The following is a 16,353-nucleotide window of genomic DNA, read 5'->3' on the forward strand; positions in this document are numbered from 1 at the left end:
ATTGCCAAAAAGTACTATGTGTGCTTTAAAATTATTTATTTCTTCGAAGATTTTTAATCACAGTTTCAATTTCAGTGCTTGTGATTGGTCTGTTCATATTTTCTACTTCTTCCTGATTCAATCTTGGCAGGTTGTGCATTTCTAAGAATTTGTCCATTTCTTCCAGGTTGTCCATTTTATTGGCATTGAGTTGCTTGTAACAATCTCTCATGATCTTTTGTATTTCTGCAGTGTCAGTTGTTACTTCTCCTTTTTCATTTCTAATTCTATTGATTTGAGTCTTCTCCCTTTTTTTCTTGATGAGTCTGGCTAATGGTTTATCAATTTTGTTTATCTTCTCAAAGAACCAGCTTTTAGTTTTATTGATCTTTGCTATCATTTCCTTCATTTCTTTTTCATTTATTTCTGATCTGATCTTTGTGATTTCTTTCCTTCTGCTAACTTTGGGGTTTTTTTGTTCTTCTTTCTCTAATTGCTTTAGGTGCAAGGTTAGGTTGTTTATTCGAGATGTTTCCTGTTTCTTAAGGTAGGATTGTATTGCTATAAACTTTCATCTTAGAACTGCTTTTGCTGCATCCCATAGGTTTTGGGTCGTCGTGTCTCCATTGTCATTTGTTTCTAGGTATTATTTGATTTACTCTTTGATTTCTTCAGTGATCACTGCGTTATTAAGTAGTGTATTGTTTAGCCTCCATGTGTTTGTATTTTTTACAGATCTTTTCCTGTAATTGATATCTAGTCTCATAACATTGTGGTCAGAAAAGATACTTGATACAATTTCAATTTTCTTAAATTTACCAAGGCTTGATTTGTGACCCAAGATATGATCTATCCTGGAGAATGTTCCATGAGCACTTGAGAAAAATGTATATTCTGTTGTTTTTGGATGGAATGTCCTATAAATATCAGAATGTGTTACTGTCGATTTCCCCTTTTATGGCTGTTAGTATTTGCCTTATGTATTGAGGTGCTCCTATGTTGGGTGCATAAATATTTACAATTGTTATATCTTCTTCTTGGATCGATCCCTTGATCATTGTGTAGTGTCCTCCTTTGTCTCTTGTAATAGTCTTTATTTTAAAGTCTATTTTGTCTGATACGAGAATTGCTACTCCAGCTTTCTTTTGGTTTCCATTTGCATGGAATATCTTTTTCCAACCCCTCACTTTCAGTCTGTATGTGTCTCTAGGTCTGAAGTGGGTCTCTTGTAGACAGCATATATATGGGTCTTGTTTTTGTATCCATTCAGCCAATCTGTGTCTTTTGGTGGGAGCATTTAATCCATTTACATTTAAGGTAATTATCGATATGTATGTTCCTATTCCCATTTTCTTAATTGTTTTCAGTTTGTTATTGTAGGTCTTTTCCTTCTTTTGTGTTTCTTGCCTAGAGAAGATCCTTTAGCATTTGTTGTAAAGCTGGTTTGGTGGTGCTAAACTCTCTCAGCTTTTGCTTGTCTGTAAAGGTTTTAATTTCTCCATCAAATCTGAATGAGATCCTTGCTGGGTAGAGTAATCTTGGTTGCAGGTTTTTCTCCTTTATCACTTTAAATATGTCCTGCCAGTCCCTTCTGGATTGCAGAGTTTCTGCTGAAAAACCAGCTGTTAACCTTATGGGGATGCCCTTGTGTGTTATTTGTTGTTTTTCCCTTGCTGCTTTTAATATGTTTTCTTTGTATTTAATTTTTGACAGTTTGATTAATATGTGTCTTGGCGTGTTTCTCCTTGGATTTATCCTGTATGGGACTCTCTGTGCTTCCTGGACTTGATTAACTATTTCCTTTCCCATATTAGGGAAGTTTTCAACTATAATCTCTTCAAATATTTTCTCAGTCCCTTTCTTTTTCTCTTCTTCTTCTGGAACCCCTATAATTCGAATGTTGGTGCGTTTAATGTTGTCCCAGAGGTCTCTGAGACTGTCCTCAGTTCTTTTCATTCTTTTTTCTTTATTCTGCTCTGCAGTAGTTATTTCCACTATTTTATCTTCCAGGTCACTTATCCGTTCTTCTGCCTCAGTTATTCTGCTATTGATCCCTTCTAGCATATTTTAAATTTCGTTTATTGTGTTGTTCATCGTTGTTTGTTTCATCTTTAGTTCTTCTAGGTCCTTGTTAAATGTTTCTTGCATTTTCTCTATTCTATTTCCAAGATTTTGGATCATCTTTACTGTCGTTATTCTGAATTCTTTTTCAGGTAGACTGCCTATTTCCTCTTCATTTGTTAGGTCTGGTGGGTTTTTATCTTGCTCCTTCATCTGCTGTGTGTTTTAATGTCTTCTCATTTTGCTTATCTTACTGTGTTTGGGGTCTCCTTTTTGCAGGCTGCAGGTTCGTAGTTTCCGTTGTTTTTGGTGTCTGTCCCCAGTGGCTAAAGTTGGTTCAGTGGGTTGTGTAGGCTTCCTGGTGGAGGGGACTAGTGCCTGTGTTCTGGTGGATGAAGCTGGATCTTGTCTTTCTGGTGGGCAGGTCCACATCTGGCGGTGTGTTTTGGGGTGTCTGTGGACTTATTATGATTTTAGGCAGACTCTCTGCTAATGGGTGGTGTTGTGTTCCTGTCTTGCTAGTTGTTTGGCATAGGGTGTCCAGCACTATATCTTGCTGGTCGTTGAGTGAAGCTGGGTGTTGGTGTTGAGATGGAGATCTCTGGGAGATTTTCGCCGTTTGATATTCCATGGAGCTGGGAGGTCTCTTGTGGACCAGTGTCCTGAAGTTGGCTCTCCCACCTCAGAGGCGGAGCACTGACTCCTGGCTGCAGCACCAAGAGCCTTTCATCCACACGGCCAGGTACGTGGGGAGTTTCTTGCCTTTTGGGAGGTCTGAGGTCTTCTGCCAGCGTTCAGTAGGTGTGATGTAGGAGTTGTTCCACGTGTAGATGTATTTCTGATGTATCTGTGGGGAGGAAGGTGATTTCCGCGTCTTACTCTTCCACCATCTTCCCCCTCTCCCCGCCATCTTCCCCCTCTCCCAAAATTATTTAAATGTTTAAAAATATATAGAGACTAAATGACCACTTTGCAAAACCCGAGTGCTCAGTTTCTCCCGTCTAACTGAAAACAGATTGATCTGAACACTCACGCAAGAGCAGGTACAGGGTTTCCTGGCTCCCTTTAGTGGTATGTCAGCCTGTGAATCACCACATCAAGAAGCTGTCCAGATAACAGAAACTCTCCTATTAAATATTCGCTGGTAAGCAGGGGTGTTCACCACCATAGTGGACATTGTTGGAAGGCCCTTCCATTGTCACATCCCATACACTTCTTTGGATTCCAGGATTCTTGACTACTTTAGGTGCAGCCTTCTGGTTCCTGGCTCATCCCGTAACACCTTTGATGCATCAGAGAAAGGTGCGAATACATACAGGGACTGGGTAGCTAGCCAAAGCCCATTTCAGATTCAGAAGATCTGTTTTATCTTGTTTAGTTTTCGCTATTTATTAAACTTTGCCACATCACATAGGGACCATTGCTAAAATGCCTAAAACATTAGCTTTCAGTAATGAGTAATGAGGAGCGGTGTAGGAATATATTTAACAAAATGTTTGCGTCGGCTTTAGCACGATAGTAAAGAGGGTCAAGTGTGGAAGACATAATTGGCGTGTCTACATTGTAAAAGAGTCGCATTTGGCTTCTGGTTATTAGTGTAAGCATATTTTAAAATGAGAAACTCCATATCACTTGGTCCCATTTCAGCAGTGCCTTTAAGATGGATTTGAATTACTTTTGCCCCAAACATGAAGCATATATTACTAGAATAGAAAAGGTACATTTATAAATTTGAAAAACTACAAAATTTTCTTTTGTGCAATCCCTAAATTAAAAAGTAATTTAAATCAGTGGTTCCCACCTCAGATTATATTGACAACTGGTCAACAACCTAAATTTCCTACAATAGATTCCAAGAGAAGACAAGACAGAACTCATAAACAGGTGTTTATCTCTCTAGCCAGAGACATTCATTGTCACTCAAGCGAATGGCTCTCAGGCTTTGCTGTGGCTAAGAATCACCTTGGAAAGTGTGTAGAAAGTACAGATTCCTGGATTAGACCTTACCCTTGGAGATTTTGATCCTATCTGTGTGGGGTAGAGGAGTTGGAGTTTTTCACAAGCCCCCCAGCTGATACTGATGTTTCAGGAGCACACTGTTTAGAGAAGCACGCCTACGACAGGTCAGGTCTGTAGCTAGACTTTGGGAAGTCTGAACCTCCTGAAACTTCCATGCAAAATTATGTATACCTATGCCCATTTACTAAAGATTTCCTAACCAAACTGTTAAAAGGGTCCATGACTCCCCCTACCCGTCCCCCACCCCCCCCACACACGGAGAGAAAATTAAAAATCACTGCTTTTTATCTAACCCTTTCTTTGACAGATAAGACATTTGAGCTTCAGAGAGGTTACATAAGTTTTCAGAGGCCACACAACTTGTTATTGTTAGAACCATGATTAGACCCTACCCAGGTCTGCTTTTAAAAGCTACCATGATTAAATATACTAAGCACAGTAACTAAAGAGCTGATATGGGCAAGTTTTTCTTTATAGAAGTTAGTCAATACAGAAGGAATGATGGAATTAGAAAGTCACCCGTTTTGTGACTCCTAATTAAAACAGTTGATTTAAGAGCAGTCATCAGTGGATATCACCAGATAGGTGGAGGTCAGGGGATTTTACCATGGAGGGATCAGGCTGTAGCTATCTGAGCTCACTGGCCAACCTTAGCTTCACTAAAAGTGGGACAAGCATTATATGCCTCCTGATGTGATGAAAATATGAAATCTACAGCATCACCTCTGAAAAGTCCTTGTTTTGCAGATTGAATCTGAATTCATTCAAGCCCTTAAGCTAACTTCCTTTTATAAGAAATGTGGAGGCTAAAAATATGAGTTAAGTGATACCTTAAAGAAGCAAATAAATCCAGAATGTGGGTCATTTTACTGGACAACAATTCAAGATAGCATTAAGGGAAAAAGAGGGGAGCGGAAATGGTGTTAGATGTGGCCTTTGTTTGGATCATGATTAGAACAAACCAACTATAAATAGACATATTTAAGACGATCAGGAAAATGTAAGTAAGGACTAGACACTAGATGATACCATGGAATTATTTATCAGACGTGATAATGGCATTATGGTTATATAAGAAAAGTCCAGTGTGTTTAGAAATACATTCCGAGATGAGTAGGGGTGAAATTACATGCTATCTAGAATTTTAAGAATAAATTCATCAGAAAATAAAGAAAAGTGATAGGTGATGCAAGTGTGGCAACACTGAGGTAACCTTTGAGCCTTGGTGATGGCTGTACGGAGTTTATTGAATTATTGTCTTTATTTGTGTGTGCCTGAAAATCTTCACAGTAAAAACAAGTGACCTTACAGTCCATACAACCTGGAGAGTTGAGGAGCGAAGGTTTTAACACAGGTCTGTCTGACCCCACGGTCTGCGTTAGGGGGCTGGCAGACTAAAGGCCTGGGCCTATTTTACAAGTGAAGCCTTATTGGAACACAAGCCATGCCTTTTGGTGTACATGTTGTCTAAGGCTGCTGCTGCACTAGAGTTGGGTATTTGCTAGAGACCTTATGGCCAAGAAAGTCTGGATATTTACTCTCTGGCCCTTTGCAGCAAAAGTTTGCCAACACTGGTCCTTTTCACCATACCACAGTTTCAAGGCAGTTCCCTCCCAACCCCAACTAAAGCATGTTTAGTGTTCACTAGTATATTTTCATTATTAAGGCTGTAGAAGACACGTCTGTTCACGGAAATTGACTGGGGACACTTCGGCAGTTTTCAATTAGTGAGACCTTAATATAGTCTGAAATAAGTGCTTCACTGTTTTCGTTACAATGTCCTGGGAAATGCTGTGATGAGATTCCATGACTAAGGGCAGAAGAGATGTCATTGGCCACTGATAGAAACTGCAGGTAAAACAGAGGTGTCTTCTTTATAGCTTGCTCTACCAGGACACATGAATACAAAGTATACTCTATACCTGTCCCCACAATGTATTTATTTGGTGCCAGCGTGGTGTAGGGGCTGAAAGTCCAGCCAACAATTGACTGGTTAGAAGAGGTTCGTGAAGGCTGGGCTCTGTTAGGGCATCTCTGAAGGGTCATCTTTGTAAGCTCCTAACAGGCCAGGGTCCCTCCAAAGTGAGTCTGGTGGGTTGCAGTTCATCCTGCTGAACCTGGGCTGGACACCTTGAGGCAGCCCTTAATTAGTCATTCCTTAATTATAACACCTGCATACTTTCCTCCCCTTGCCCATTTCTGGGATATTTATCACACATACACCCCGCCGCCCAAAATTAGGTAATTTTGTGTGTTATTCAAGAAGACTTACTTTTATGCCGCTCTCCTCAGAGAGATCAGGGTTCTTTCTGGTACCTGGACACTGCATTATGCTTAATTGGCAGTCAGCGATTTTTTGAAATGTATTCAAATGACTTAAACCTTTTGGCATATGTATAGTTTTCAGAATCGTTAAGTTAGAAAATATTTTACCCTCTATTTGTGTGGAATGTGATCGTTAAATAGAGATTATTTCGCAAAAATATTTGGATGCTTTCTTTGATTTGCATTTTGAAAAAAAACAATCGGAATCAATGACACATAATAGTAGTAGCATACACGAAGAAAACTACTTAAAACAGGAATGTGTTAGAACACTAAAGAGATGTAGGGATTTGAGGTAGCTTAATAACTATTATAGATAGGTAGTGGTGCCTGGTTTCTGTGCCTTTACAGAGCAGCTATATTTTGCATTGATTCATTCATTGACTCATTTCATTCAACAGTATTTATTAAGCAATTGCAGTGTGCCAAGTACGCATGTAGGCATGGAAGGCAGTTAGTTGAGTAAGACAGATGGTTCCTGTTTTTACAAGAACTTACATTCTGTCAGAGCCTTCAGACTTCCAACAGTTCTCCCATTTAATTTTATAAGGTGAATTTCTTCAGGTGTTATACTTGGAGTGTTAAACAAATCAGAAACACAAAGGTCCTAGATTCTGAATCACATTGATTTTTTTGTAGTAGGTGTATTATACATTTCTTCATGGCTAATAGACCAGTCAAATCTCTGACTTTCTTTTCAGATTTATTTTTAGTTTGATTTTGTCTCTGCTGCTTTGAATGAACTTTTGGGAAATCAAAACATGTTGTTGCAAGTGTTGAAATGATCAGGGTGTCACCTGATGTCTCTGGTTTGTTTTAGGTTCAGGAAGATTTGACTGAGGAGAAAAAAAGGGAATTGGAGCATAATGCTGAAGAGACCTACGGTGAAAATGATGAAAATGTACGCGTAGATCTACCTATTTCTATTGCGCTTGTGTGCCTGTGCGCGCAAGTATGGGAGATACGTATGTATAGTTGGAAAGATACCAGTGGGTACATCTAAGGTGCCGTAGAGTTTAACAGGCCAACCTAGAACTAAGAAAATCTGTGACAACCTGAAGATTAGAAAAGACTGTAGCACTCTCGCCTGTTGGAACATTTTTCTTGTTTTCTTTCTCCAAAAATGAGTAACTTCATACTGGTTTTTTGGGGTGTTTTTTTTAGAGGGAATTATTTATACCACTAACTCTGTGCCCTCTCTCTTAGTTTTCCTTTTTTTTCTTTTTAACTTCAAGGCCGATGAGAAAAACAATGATGGAGAAGAGCAAGAAGTTCGAGATGACAACCACCCCAAAGGCCGAGAGGAGCACTACGAGGAAGAAGAGGAGGAGGAGGAGGACGGAGCCGCTGCTGCTGAGAAATCTCGGCAAAGAGCTGAAATGTAGCCGTGTCCGATTTCACAGACAGAGCTCAGCCGACGGATTCTTTTCAAGCTGCTCAAAAATAAATCTGCCTACTGAACTCTAGGATATTTAACTATAAAAATTAAGAATTTAGACTTCTTTTTTAACTTTTGTATTAGAAATGCTCATACATTTATATGAATATATTTTGTTAACCTAGGTTAGAGCTTCTTTTTATATTCAAGCAAAACATGAACGAGAAGAAAAACAATAAAGCAGACCTTAGGCTCTGAATCTCATTTTTCATAGATTATGTGATGTTGAAGAAGACATTGCTTTTGTATATGTTTCAACTTGTTCCTTCTCTGTCTTCTATGTTCCAAGCATTCTGTTGTTTGCCTTTGATGAAATGCAGGATAAAGAATACTGAAAAATGCTGTACAGACATTAAGGAGAATGGCCAGTTTACTAATTGCTGCCTTTCCGAGGTTCTTATGCATAGTTCTGATAGAATTTTCACCAGTCTGTGTATCTCTAGCATAAGATTCATGGACAGAGTGACATACAGTTAGAAAGACGTTTTTGCTATAAAGACATTTTTTTCAGGCTTTTCAGATCAGTTAGAAAAAATGTTTGGCTTAAAATCATAGCTATTCCTCTTGAGAGGAATTAAATTTAAATGTGAGATAGAACTAAAACTCACTTGACAGTATTCTAGACTTAGATATTTCAGGATTCAAACAAGGTATGACACATCAGCGTATTAACCTTTTTGAAGGACTGACGCCTTGTTTAATAACTAATTTAGTGTGTATGGGTGGCATTTTCCACGTGAGCACCCCTTTTTTTTCTGTAGTCACCCAGTGATAGCTTTGTTTTAGTATCTAATTCTCCACAGTAATATATATTTCCCCTGTGAGCTCTGTGCCTCTGTATGTAATCACTGATGACAAGCATGAATATGAAGACATATCAAATTGTACAACTGAATAGGGTATTTTTCAAAAACGATATGGTAAAGTACACATGGTGGTATGGTTGACCCTCATGACTTTTCTCTGTGCTGGGAATGGGTCTACTTTATGCCCATGGATAGACTTTTAATGATTATGAATTATACAAGTCCCTTAAAATAAAAATATTAAAAATCAAAAATTTCCCATGGGATAGAGACATATTGCAGTCTCCAGTATAAAGATTTTTAACTAAATAGAATTAGGTTATATCATTCTTCTGTGTGTGGTTTTATAATAGTACTTTCAAATCAATAAAAACAGATTTCAATTTCTACCATTATCGTATGAATGTAATTTTATTTTTTAATAACCACACTCATGTATGGTTTTGATTAGCCCAGTTGAGTGATTATGTATGTATGCATAGGAATGTTTTGTTCAAATGTATTTTGGGTTTTCGGTAATCATGAATCAAATCTTACCTTTATGTATAAAAACCCTTTATGTAATGTAAAATGTATAATATTGTACATAATATTCAGAATACAATTATTTTGGTAAATTAGTTTGTATTTTTAATGTCCCAATTGCAGTATTTAATTATTTGAAACTTGGTAATAGTCAATAAAGCTATAAAAAGCAAGTGATAAATCTGTGAAAGTATGTGATTTTTTATTAGTTTCTGATCCTGTAACATTATTCAGTTCTTTTTCATAAAAGGAAAAAATTTTAAGGGGAACCAATGTATATTAATGAATTATAAAATGCCTTTCCCAATCTTTCTCGACTTGGATTGGCACGAGTTCCGCCCCCCCCCCCACTTTTCTAAAGGAAGAGCTAAGAATTTTTATTTTATTTGAGCTAGTTCTGGAGGAAGAATAATGAGAAATGTAAGAGAGTGTCATGTGCAAACACACAAACAAAAAAACTACTGAATCCTCCCTGGGAAAGCAAACGGAACAATCGCAAACCATTCTACTCTGTATGGCGCCAAGTTATAGGGCTGTTTAACCTAATGTGTGAAAGAGAATCACCCAGAACTGATCTACTTTAATGAGATGAGCAGCAATAAAATGTCACTTGTATTTACCTTGCCAATTAATCTGTGACTTTTGGTGCAACCCATATGTCAAAGGATTTGGTACCAGTGACATAATCAGAAGGGGAAAAAAAGTACTTTTTTTAAGGCCAAGTACAGTGGAGTACAAAAATGCTGCATTAGTACAGATGTAATGACTGGATATTTATGAGTGACTGAGTAAGATCTAGGAGTAAGAGTATAATCTGAGCCACGTGGAGGTCACAGTGACTCACTGTTATAAAGGAAAATGATGGACACTTACTGAATGCCTTCATAGTGTGAGAAATGTGAAAAAAGGACCCACTTTATCCCCTCAGTGCTCCTTTAAGTTTGATGGAATTCCTTCCTTATCTTACAACCAAAGAATTTTGATTTCTTGAAGCTTTGAGTTGTTTTGTTTTTAATTCTCATTACCTTGTGGTACATTGTCGTGTGGCATGTTGCACAGCATTTAAAAAAAAAAAAGGTCAATTTCTACTCTTGAATTATCTTCTTTTGGCTTCCCTTCTACTATCTATTCTTAGTTTTCTTCTAACCATCCTGGCTACTCTTTCCCAACTTTTTTTTTTTTTTTTTTCAGGTATCTCTTCTTCTGCCTGCCCCTAAAATATCTGTTTTTCAGCTTTTGTCCTGGAGCCTTTTCTCTATCTAGCCTACTTCTCTGTCATGTCTTGGACACATCTCCCAATCCATCTCCTCAACCTAAGCTTTCTATGACCCGTCCTACCTTAAATTTATAATTTTCAAAGTTGAATTTGCCTTCTTTCCTTCCTAAAACTTACTTCTCTTTCTAGGTTCTGAATCTCAATTCACTTAAGTTTCCCAAAACAGAAGCAAAGTTTGTCCTTGATTCTGTCTTCTCTCCCTATTGATGCTACCAAAATATCTTTACATTTGCCCATTTTTTTCATCCCTACTGTCCTGGCTCAGGTCCTTGTTATCTGTTACCTGGACTATTGTAATAGTCCCCTAACTTGTCTCATTTACCCTCTCCTATCCCTAAAATCTGTGCTAGTGTGATATTTCTAAAGATAACACTAACACTACCCCCCATTATAAAATTATTTAATAAATCCCTATTGCACATAGGAAAAGTTCCAAACTCCTTAATATGACTACATAGTTCTTCATAACCCATCTTACTTCTTCAGCCTTATAATTTGTACTCTAATTCTGAATCATAATAAATATGACTCATCTTTGTCAAGCACCATTGTCTTAGTAACCGGCCTTGACTCCTGTCTTTGGGTGGGAAGTTGATTTTGACCAGAGCCAATAATATTACCCCATATCCTGGGACAAAGTGCTTGATCCAAGATGGGCAGGTGACCCAAGACACACCAATTCAATTCCTTCCCTGGGATTTTGGTTGGAGGGCAATTCTCTGTGGTGTTTCTACACATACTGTGACAGCTTTTATCCTGGACTATCTTTTCAAGGATATTTGCCTATCAAACAGCCAGACATTAGAGATACTAATTCCCTGTGGGTCAGAGGACATTTTTGTTCCCTGGCTAGAATAATAAAGATAATGTCTCCCTGCAGGGTGAAATCTGAGCAGGTTTGCTAGCAGTCCCTCTCTAAGATCGAAAGTTTCTTAAGATCAGAGATCCTTAGGGGTGACACAAGCCCACTGTGGGTGCAACATCTACCTGGGATGCTCCACATCGTCCCCATGATGCTAGGGGACCAAGGGGGAACTGATGTGAACAGTAAGCTCACACGTTGCCCCGCTGTGCCATGAGAATTACATGTCTTTGAGCCAGCAGTCTAGAGTCTTCTGCCAGCATCCATGTAACTATGACAGGCTAACTTGTTAGCTTGTAAGGTAAACCTCAGACCCTGCACAATTACTGACATCTTTGCAGCCTGGAGCAAATGGAAAATAGCACCTCTCCTTCCTTTTCGATAGCAAAGCTACCGTTTGTAAATTCACATCACTTGGTATCTATTTTCTCAGTTGTGTGGAGAAAATAATCTACAGAAGTAGAGAATAAACCTCACCTGCAAAGACAAGCAAAAGGCAGGGGCAGAGATGAAGAGAACTGTGTCATTTTTTTAGTCTTCATGTCTTGCTATCCCTGATGCCAGCCAAGTAGACCCACAGGTTGATTAATGAGCCAGTAAATTCTGCTTTTTCAGTTGAGCCAGTTGGAAATGCATTTCTGCCACTCACCACCTGAAGATTCCTGACTAATACTTGACTAACGTTCAGTTCCTTTAAATCACCATGCTCTCCTCTATTATGATAAATTTGCTACCCCCAAACACTATTCACTGTTCAATCACTATTCACTCTCCTCTCCTTTCCCTGGCTCATTGCTTTAGGTCTCACCTTAATACCAATTCTGGGAAGTGTCTACTTCTCACCCCCTTCCCTGTCTAGGCTGAATATCTTTTCTATGTCCCCTTATAGCATCCTGTGTTTCATATCGCAGTACCTCCCACAGTACATGGAAATAGTCTATCAATGTGTCTATACTCTCCTTGACATACACGTTCTGTGAGGGTGGAGAACTTACTTCTCTTGTTCATTGTTGATATCCCAAGCACTTCAATAAATATTAACTAAATGAAATCTTATAATCCTCATCTATGAAATGAGAGTATTATTTAAAGATCATACAACACGTAAGTCACAGAGCTAGGATTTCTTCCCGGGCGAATCTGATTCCAATGTTAATTCTAAATATAGCCAGGGTTGTATGGATCATTACCCACTGTCACATTCTGAGTTTTATATATTAAGAAGATGTGTTTTAAATTTGGCAAAAACAAATGTTACAGAAGTAAAAAAAATACAAACAAAATAAACAACAAACAAAAACGAGTGAACTCTCAGCCATAGGGTCTTGAGGAAGAACCCTATTCCAAGAAATTGGAATTATTTGCCCTGAGAAAGATATGGTCAAAGGAAAACGTAACACTGTATGTCTATCTTCTATGAAGCATCAAGTATAGCATGAAGGATAAAGAATTTCTTGAGAAACAAGTGAATGGAGTTGTGAAACCTAGAGAGGTTTTCAAATCAGAATATATTAAGTAATTACGATTTACAAGAGCCATGCCTAAGCCAATGAACAGATGGAATATCCTCTTAGAATTTCCTTGGGTCTTGTCACTATTACGGCAGGGCCAGTTGGTACTATGGAGTAGGCTGTGTCCATCCATTGCTTGTCGTTTTGTCTTCACACCATTTCCTCTTCTGTTCTTCATCTGTAGAAAGGCTTAACCCTGTAACCACTGGAGTGGGTCCCAAACCAATCATTGTACCTCATCTTCTGGGATTTCTATACTGAAGTTAGATAAGAGAAATGATCTCTTGGCTGCTCTAGTGATGAGAGGAATCATATATTTGGAGCTTCCAGGAGTCACACTCCTTATGACATGGAGAAAACTCAGTTGCAGCAGAAAAACTGAAGCTAACAGAGAAAGAGGAACAGGATTGGGGTGTAGGGGGGAGCGCAGGAAAGGTGGGAAAGGGAGACAGAATCATAAAGAAAGAGAAGAATGGTGTTCAAATTCCCAGGTTCTGACTCCCTTTAATTTTATTTGCCAATAAATGTCTCTCCCTCTTTTTCATGAAACCAGTTTAAGGTTCTTTTCTATCAATTACATACTAAAGAGTACTGACTTACTTCCAGATTACATTTTTACTTATGGGATGAGAGGAAATACTCTCATTAACTTTTAGTCATATTGCGCTAAATGTAGCAAGTTTTAATAAATAATGGCAGGCTTTTTGCCAGTCTCTTGATCATCATTTTTTCTCTTAGATCTGTCTCTAAGCCCAGAGAATCTATCATAAAAGCTTTGGGATTACTGTAATGAAGTTAATAATGCTCATATATCCCCATCTTGAGTCTATAAGATTGGCAAACTTTTTCTGTAAAGGGCCAAATAGTAAATATTTTGGTGTTGTGGGCCATAGAACCTCTTTTGCAACTACTCAGCTTTGCTGCTGTACTGTGAAAACAGCCAGGGTAAATGTGTAAAGGAATGAGCATGGCTGTGTTCCAATAAAACTTCATTTACATAAACAGCAGGCCAGATTCAGCCTATAGACTGTAGATATCTAGTCTAGATGATCCAAATGCTTGCTGTAAAAACAATTATTTCAATAGAAAACAGCATTTTGAGATCTTCTGGTATCAAGGCTTTCTAGTTCTTTCCTATAATCCCTTCTATTTTAAGTTGGCAAGCACTCAACATTATCCTAGCTGCTGCATTTGTACACTATTTTAAGTGATTGGAAATGAAGTACTTTTGTCCTTTACCATCTTGGCTGACCTTGTTCTCACCATTCTCACTATTCCCTTGTTCTCACTAATGGAGCCTGAAATTAAACGTCATTTCTGTTTATCTGTTAACAACATGCATAGCATTCCCCATAAAGTACATGTCTCTTAAAGAACTGATTCACTGTAAAACCGGGGTTTGAGCAAGATGAGATGACTTCTTTTGGTCTGGTGTGTTCTTTCTCCTTCTTAAGACTTACGTATGGGAAGCAATTGCCGTGGCTGCCCATTAATACATTAACAATCATGAAATTTGTGATCTCAACTCCGAGAGTTTTTTGCATTCTGTAGGTGTCTGATTACTGTTAAGTTGATGCATCCTAGTGGAATTCGACTTTTTTTTCATAAAGGCAATGTAAGCACATTTTATATTCCCTTAGCCCTATCCAATTATCTTCTGTGGTGGTTTTAAGATTTGTCCACAAGATCTGACAGTTTTCCTTCAAAAGGTGGAGTCTAGTTTCCCTTCCCTTGATCGTGGGCTAGACTTAGTTACTGGCTTCTAGCAAATAAAATTAAAGGGGGTTGATGGTGTGTGACTCAGAAATTTGGTCAAAAAAGACAATGCAGCTTCCTCTGTGCCGTCTCTTAGAAGCCGGCTACCATGTCATAAGGGTATTCAGACAGCCTTATGTTGAGACCTACGCCCATGTGGCAAGAAATTGAGGCCTCTTGGCAACAGCCACATGAGTGAGTTTAGAGTGGACCCTCCAGCCCCTGTCAAGCTTTCAGATTACAACTTGATTGTAACCTCACTAGAAACCCTGAGCCAGAACTACCCAGATAAGTCATTCCTAGATGCCTGGCTCACACAAACTACAAAATAATAAATGTTTATCATTTTAGATTTTGGAGTAAATGGTTACACAATAGTAGACAACTAATACATCTTCTAAGGGTATTTATGGCTCCAAGCAGAGAGGCCAGTGGTGAAGGCAATGTGCAGCTACATGGTATAAATAAGCATCCAGCCAGTTGCTCAGCTGGAAGCCAGGCCCAGATGTGCAGGTGAGGGAAGACAGAGTTCAACTTAATGAGGTGAATAAATTTAAGCCAATTTATTTGTTCAAAATTATTAGATTATTTTTGCCAGATATCAGTGGCCTCTAATACAGTGGTTCTCAGCCTTAGCTACATATCTGAGGAATTTCAAAAGTATCAATAGTGATACCTGGATCCCACTCCCAGAGACTCTGAAATAATTGTAGTAGGCTGTAGTCTGGGTATCAGGATTTAAAATTTCCCCAGGCATTTCTAATGTACAGCTAAGACTGAGAACTACTGCTTTAAAAGTTAGAAGTTGGAAAGCGTAATGTTTTCCCCCAACGTCTCTCTATCGGATGGTAAATTACAAAGAAATCAAGTCTCAGACCAAATTTGCAAAGCAAACAATTAGAGGTAAGCAGAGACAGACATCAAACTTCTCTGAAGTCTCAGTGAAGTCACAGATATCTATCCTTTTAGGCACTCTAGACAGCCATGAGGCATAAAGGATTTGCTCATGCACATCCTATAATACTCTAGGGACAGAATTCAGCTAAACGTCTGGTCAGATCCTGCACCTGACAATCTTCCTTGACGAGGCCCATGGTCTTCTGCAATGGGTGATGGGCTCACCAGGTGCCCAGTCCTCTCTGTGGGGGGTGGGGGGAGGTGCCTGGGCAAGACTTCTTCCAGGTCACTCACATATTTTGAGCACCATTCATTTCTACAATGAAAAAAAAAAAGTCTTTAATATCCATGATCCCAACTAAACACATACTGCAGATTTGAGCTGAAGTGAGTGGAAGATCTTGTGATAGCAGCCTCGGGAGTGTGGGCTGATAAGGGCACCAGCTTCTCAGCCCTGGAAGCACATTAGAGCCACCGAAGAAACTTTGAAATAAAGACCCCAATACCAACCCCACTCTAATTTAATCAGAAACTCTGAGGGCAGAGCCTAGGCATTGGTATTTTTTAAAAACCTCTCAACAAATCAAGATTGGCACTGGACCCTGAAGGGGTCGTAATACACACAAGGGAGTTTTTTGGGTGAAGAAACTCTTCTATGTTCTGATTGTGAGAGTTGTGTACAAATCTGTACATGTATTAACACTCATAGAACTATACAACAACAACAAAGGAAAAGGTCAATCTTATTGTATGATAATTTTAAAAATAAAATATTATACCTATTAATTCTTTATAAAAGTCTCAGAGGCTAATGTACAGCTAGGGTTGGAAGTCACTGGCTTAGATTCTTTCAAGGGCGGATCCACCATCTCTGAGACGAGCATTCACAGTTAGCATAC

The 16,353-nt window shown here is 38.7% G+C and overlaps 1 protein-coding gene across 4 annotated transcripts in view; it reads left to right on the top strand.

The window, feature by feature from the left end:
- The window catches only part of GOLIM4 (golgi integral membrane protein 4), an 80,665-nt gene extending 71,337 nt beyond the window's left edge, over positions 1–9,328 (top strand). For all 4 annotated transcript variants that reach the window (XM_030864082.3, XM_030864116.3, XM_030864075.3 and 1 more), the window contains 2 exons: positions 7,205–7,285; positions 7,620–9,328. In XM_030864082.3, coding sequence (XP_030719942.2) covers positions 7,205–7,285; positions 7,620–7,769 — 231 coding nt within the window. In that variant the 3' untranslated portion in view covers positions 7,770–9,328. The remainder of the gene's footprint in view (positions 1–7,204; positions 7,286–7,619) is intronic.
- Positions 9,329–16,353: the final 7,025 nt, after the last annotated feature.

Source organism: Globicephala melas, chromosome 4 (assembly GCF_963455315.2).
Source record: "Globicephala melas chromosome 4, mGloMel1.2, whole genome shotgun sequence".
NCBI lineage: Eukaryota > Metazoa > Chordata > Mammalia > Artiodactyla > Delphinidae > Globicephala > Globicephala melas.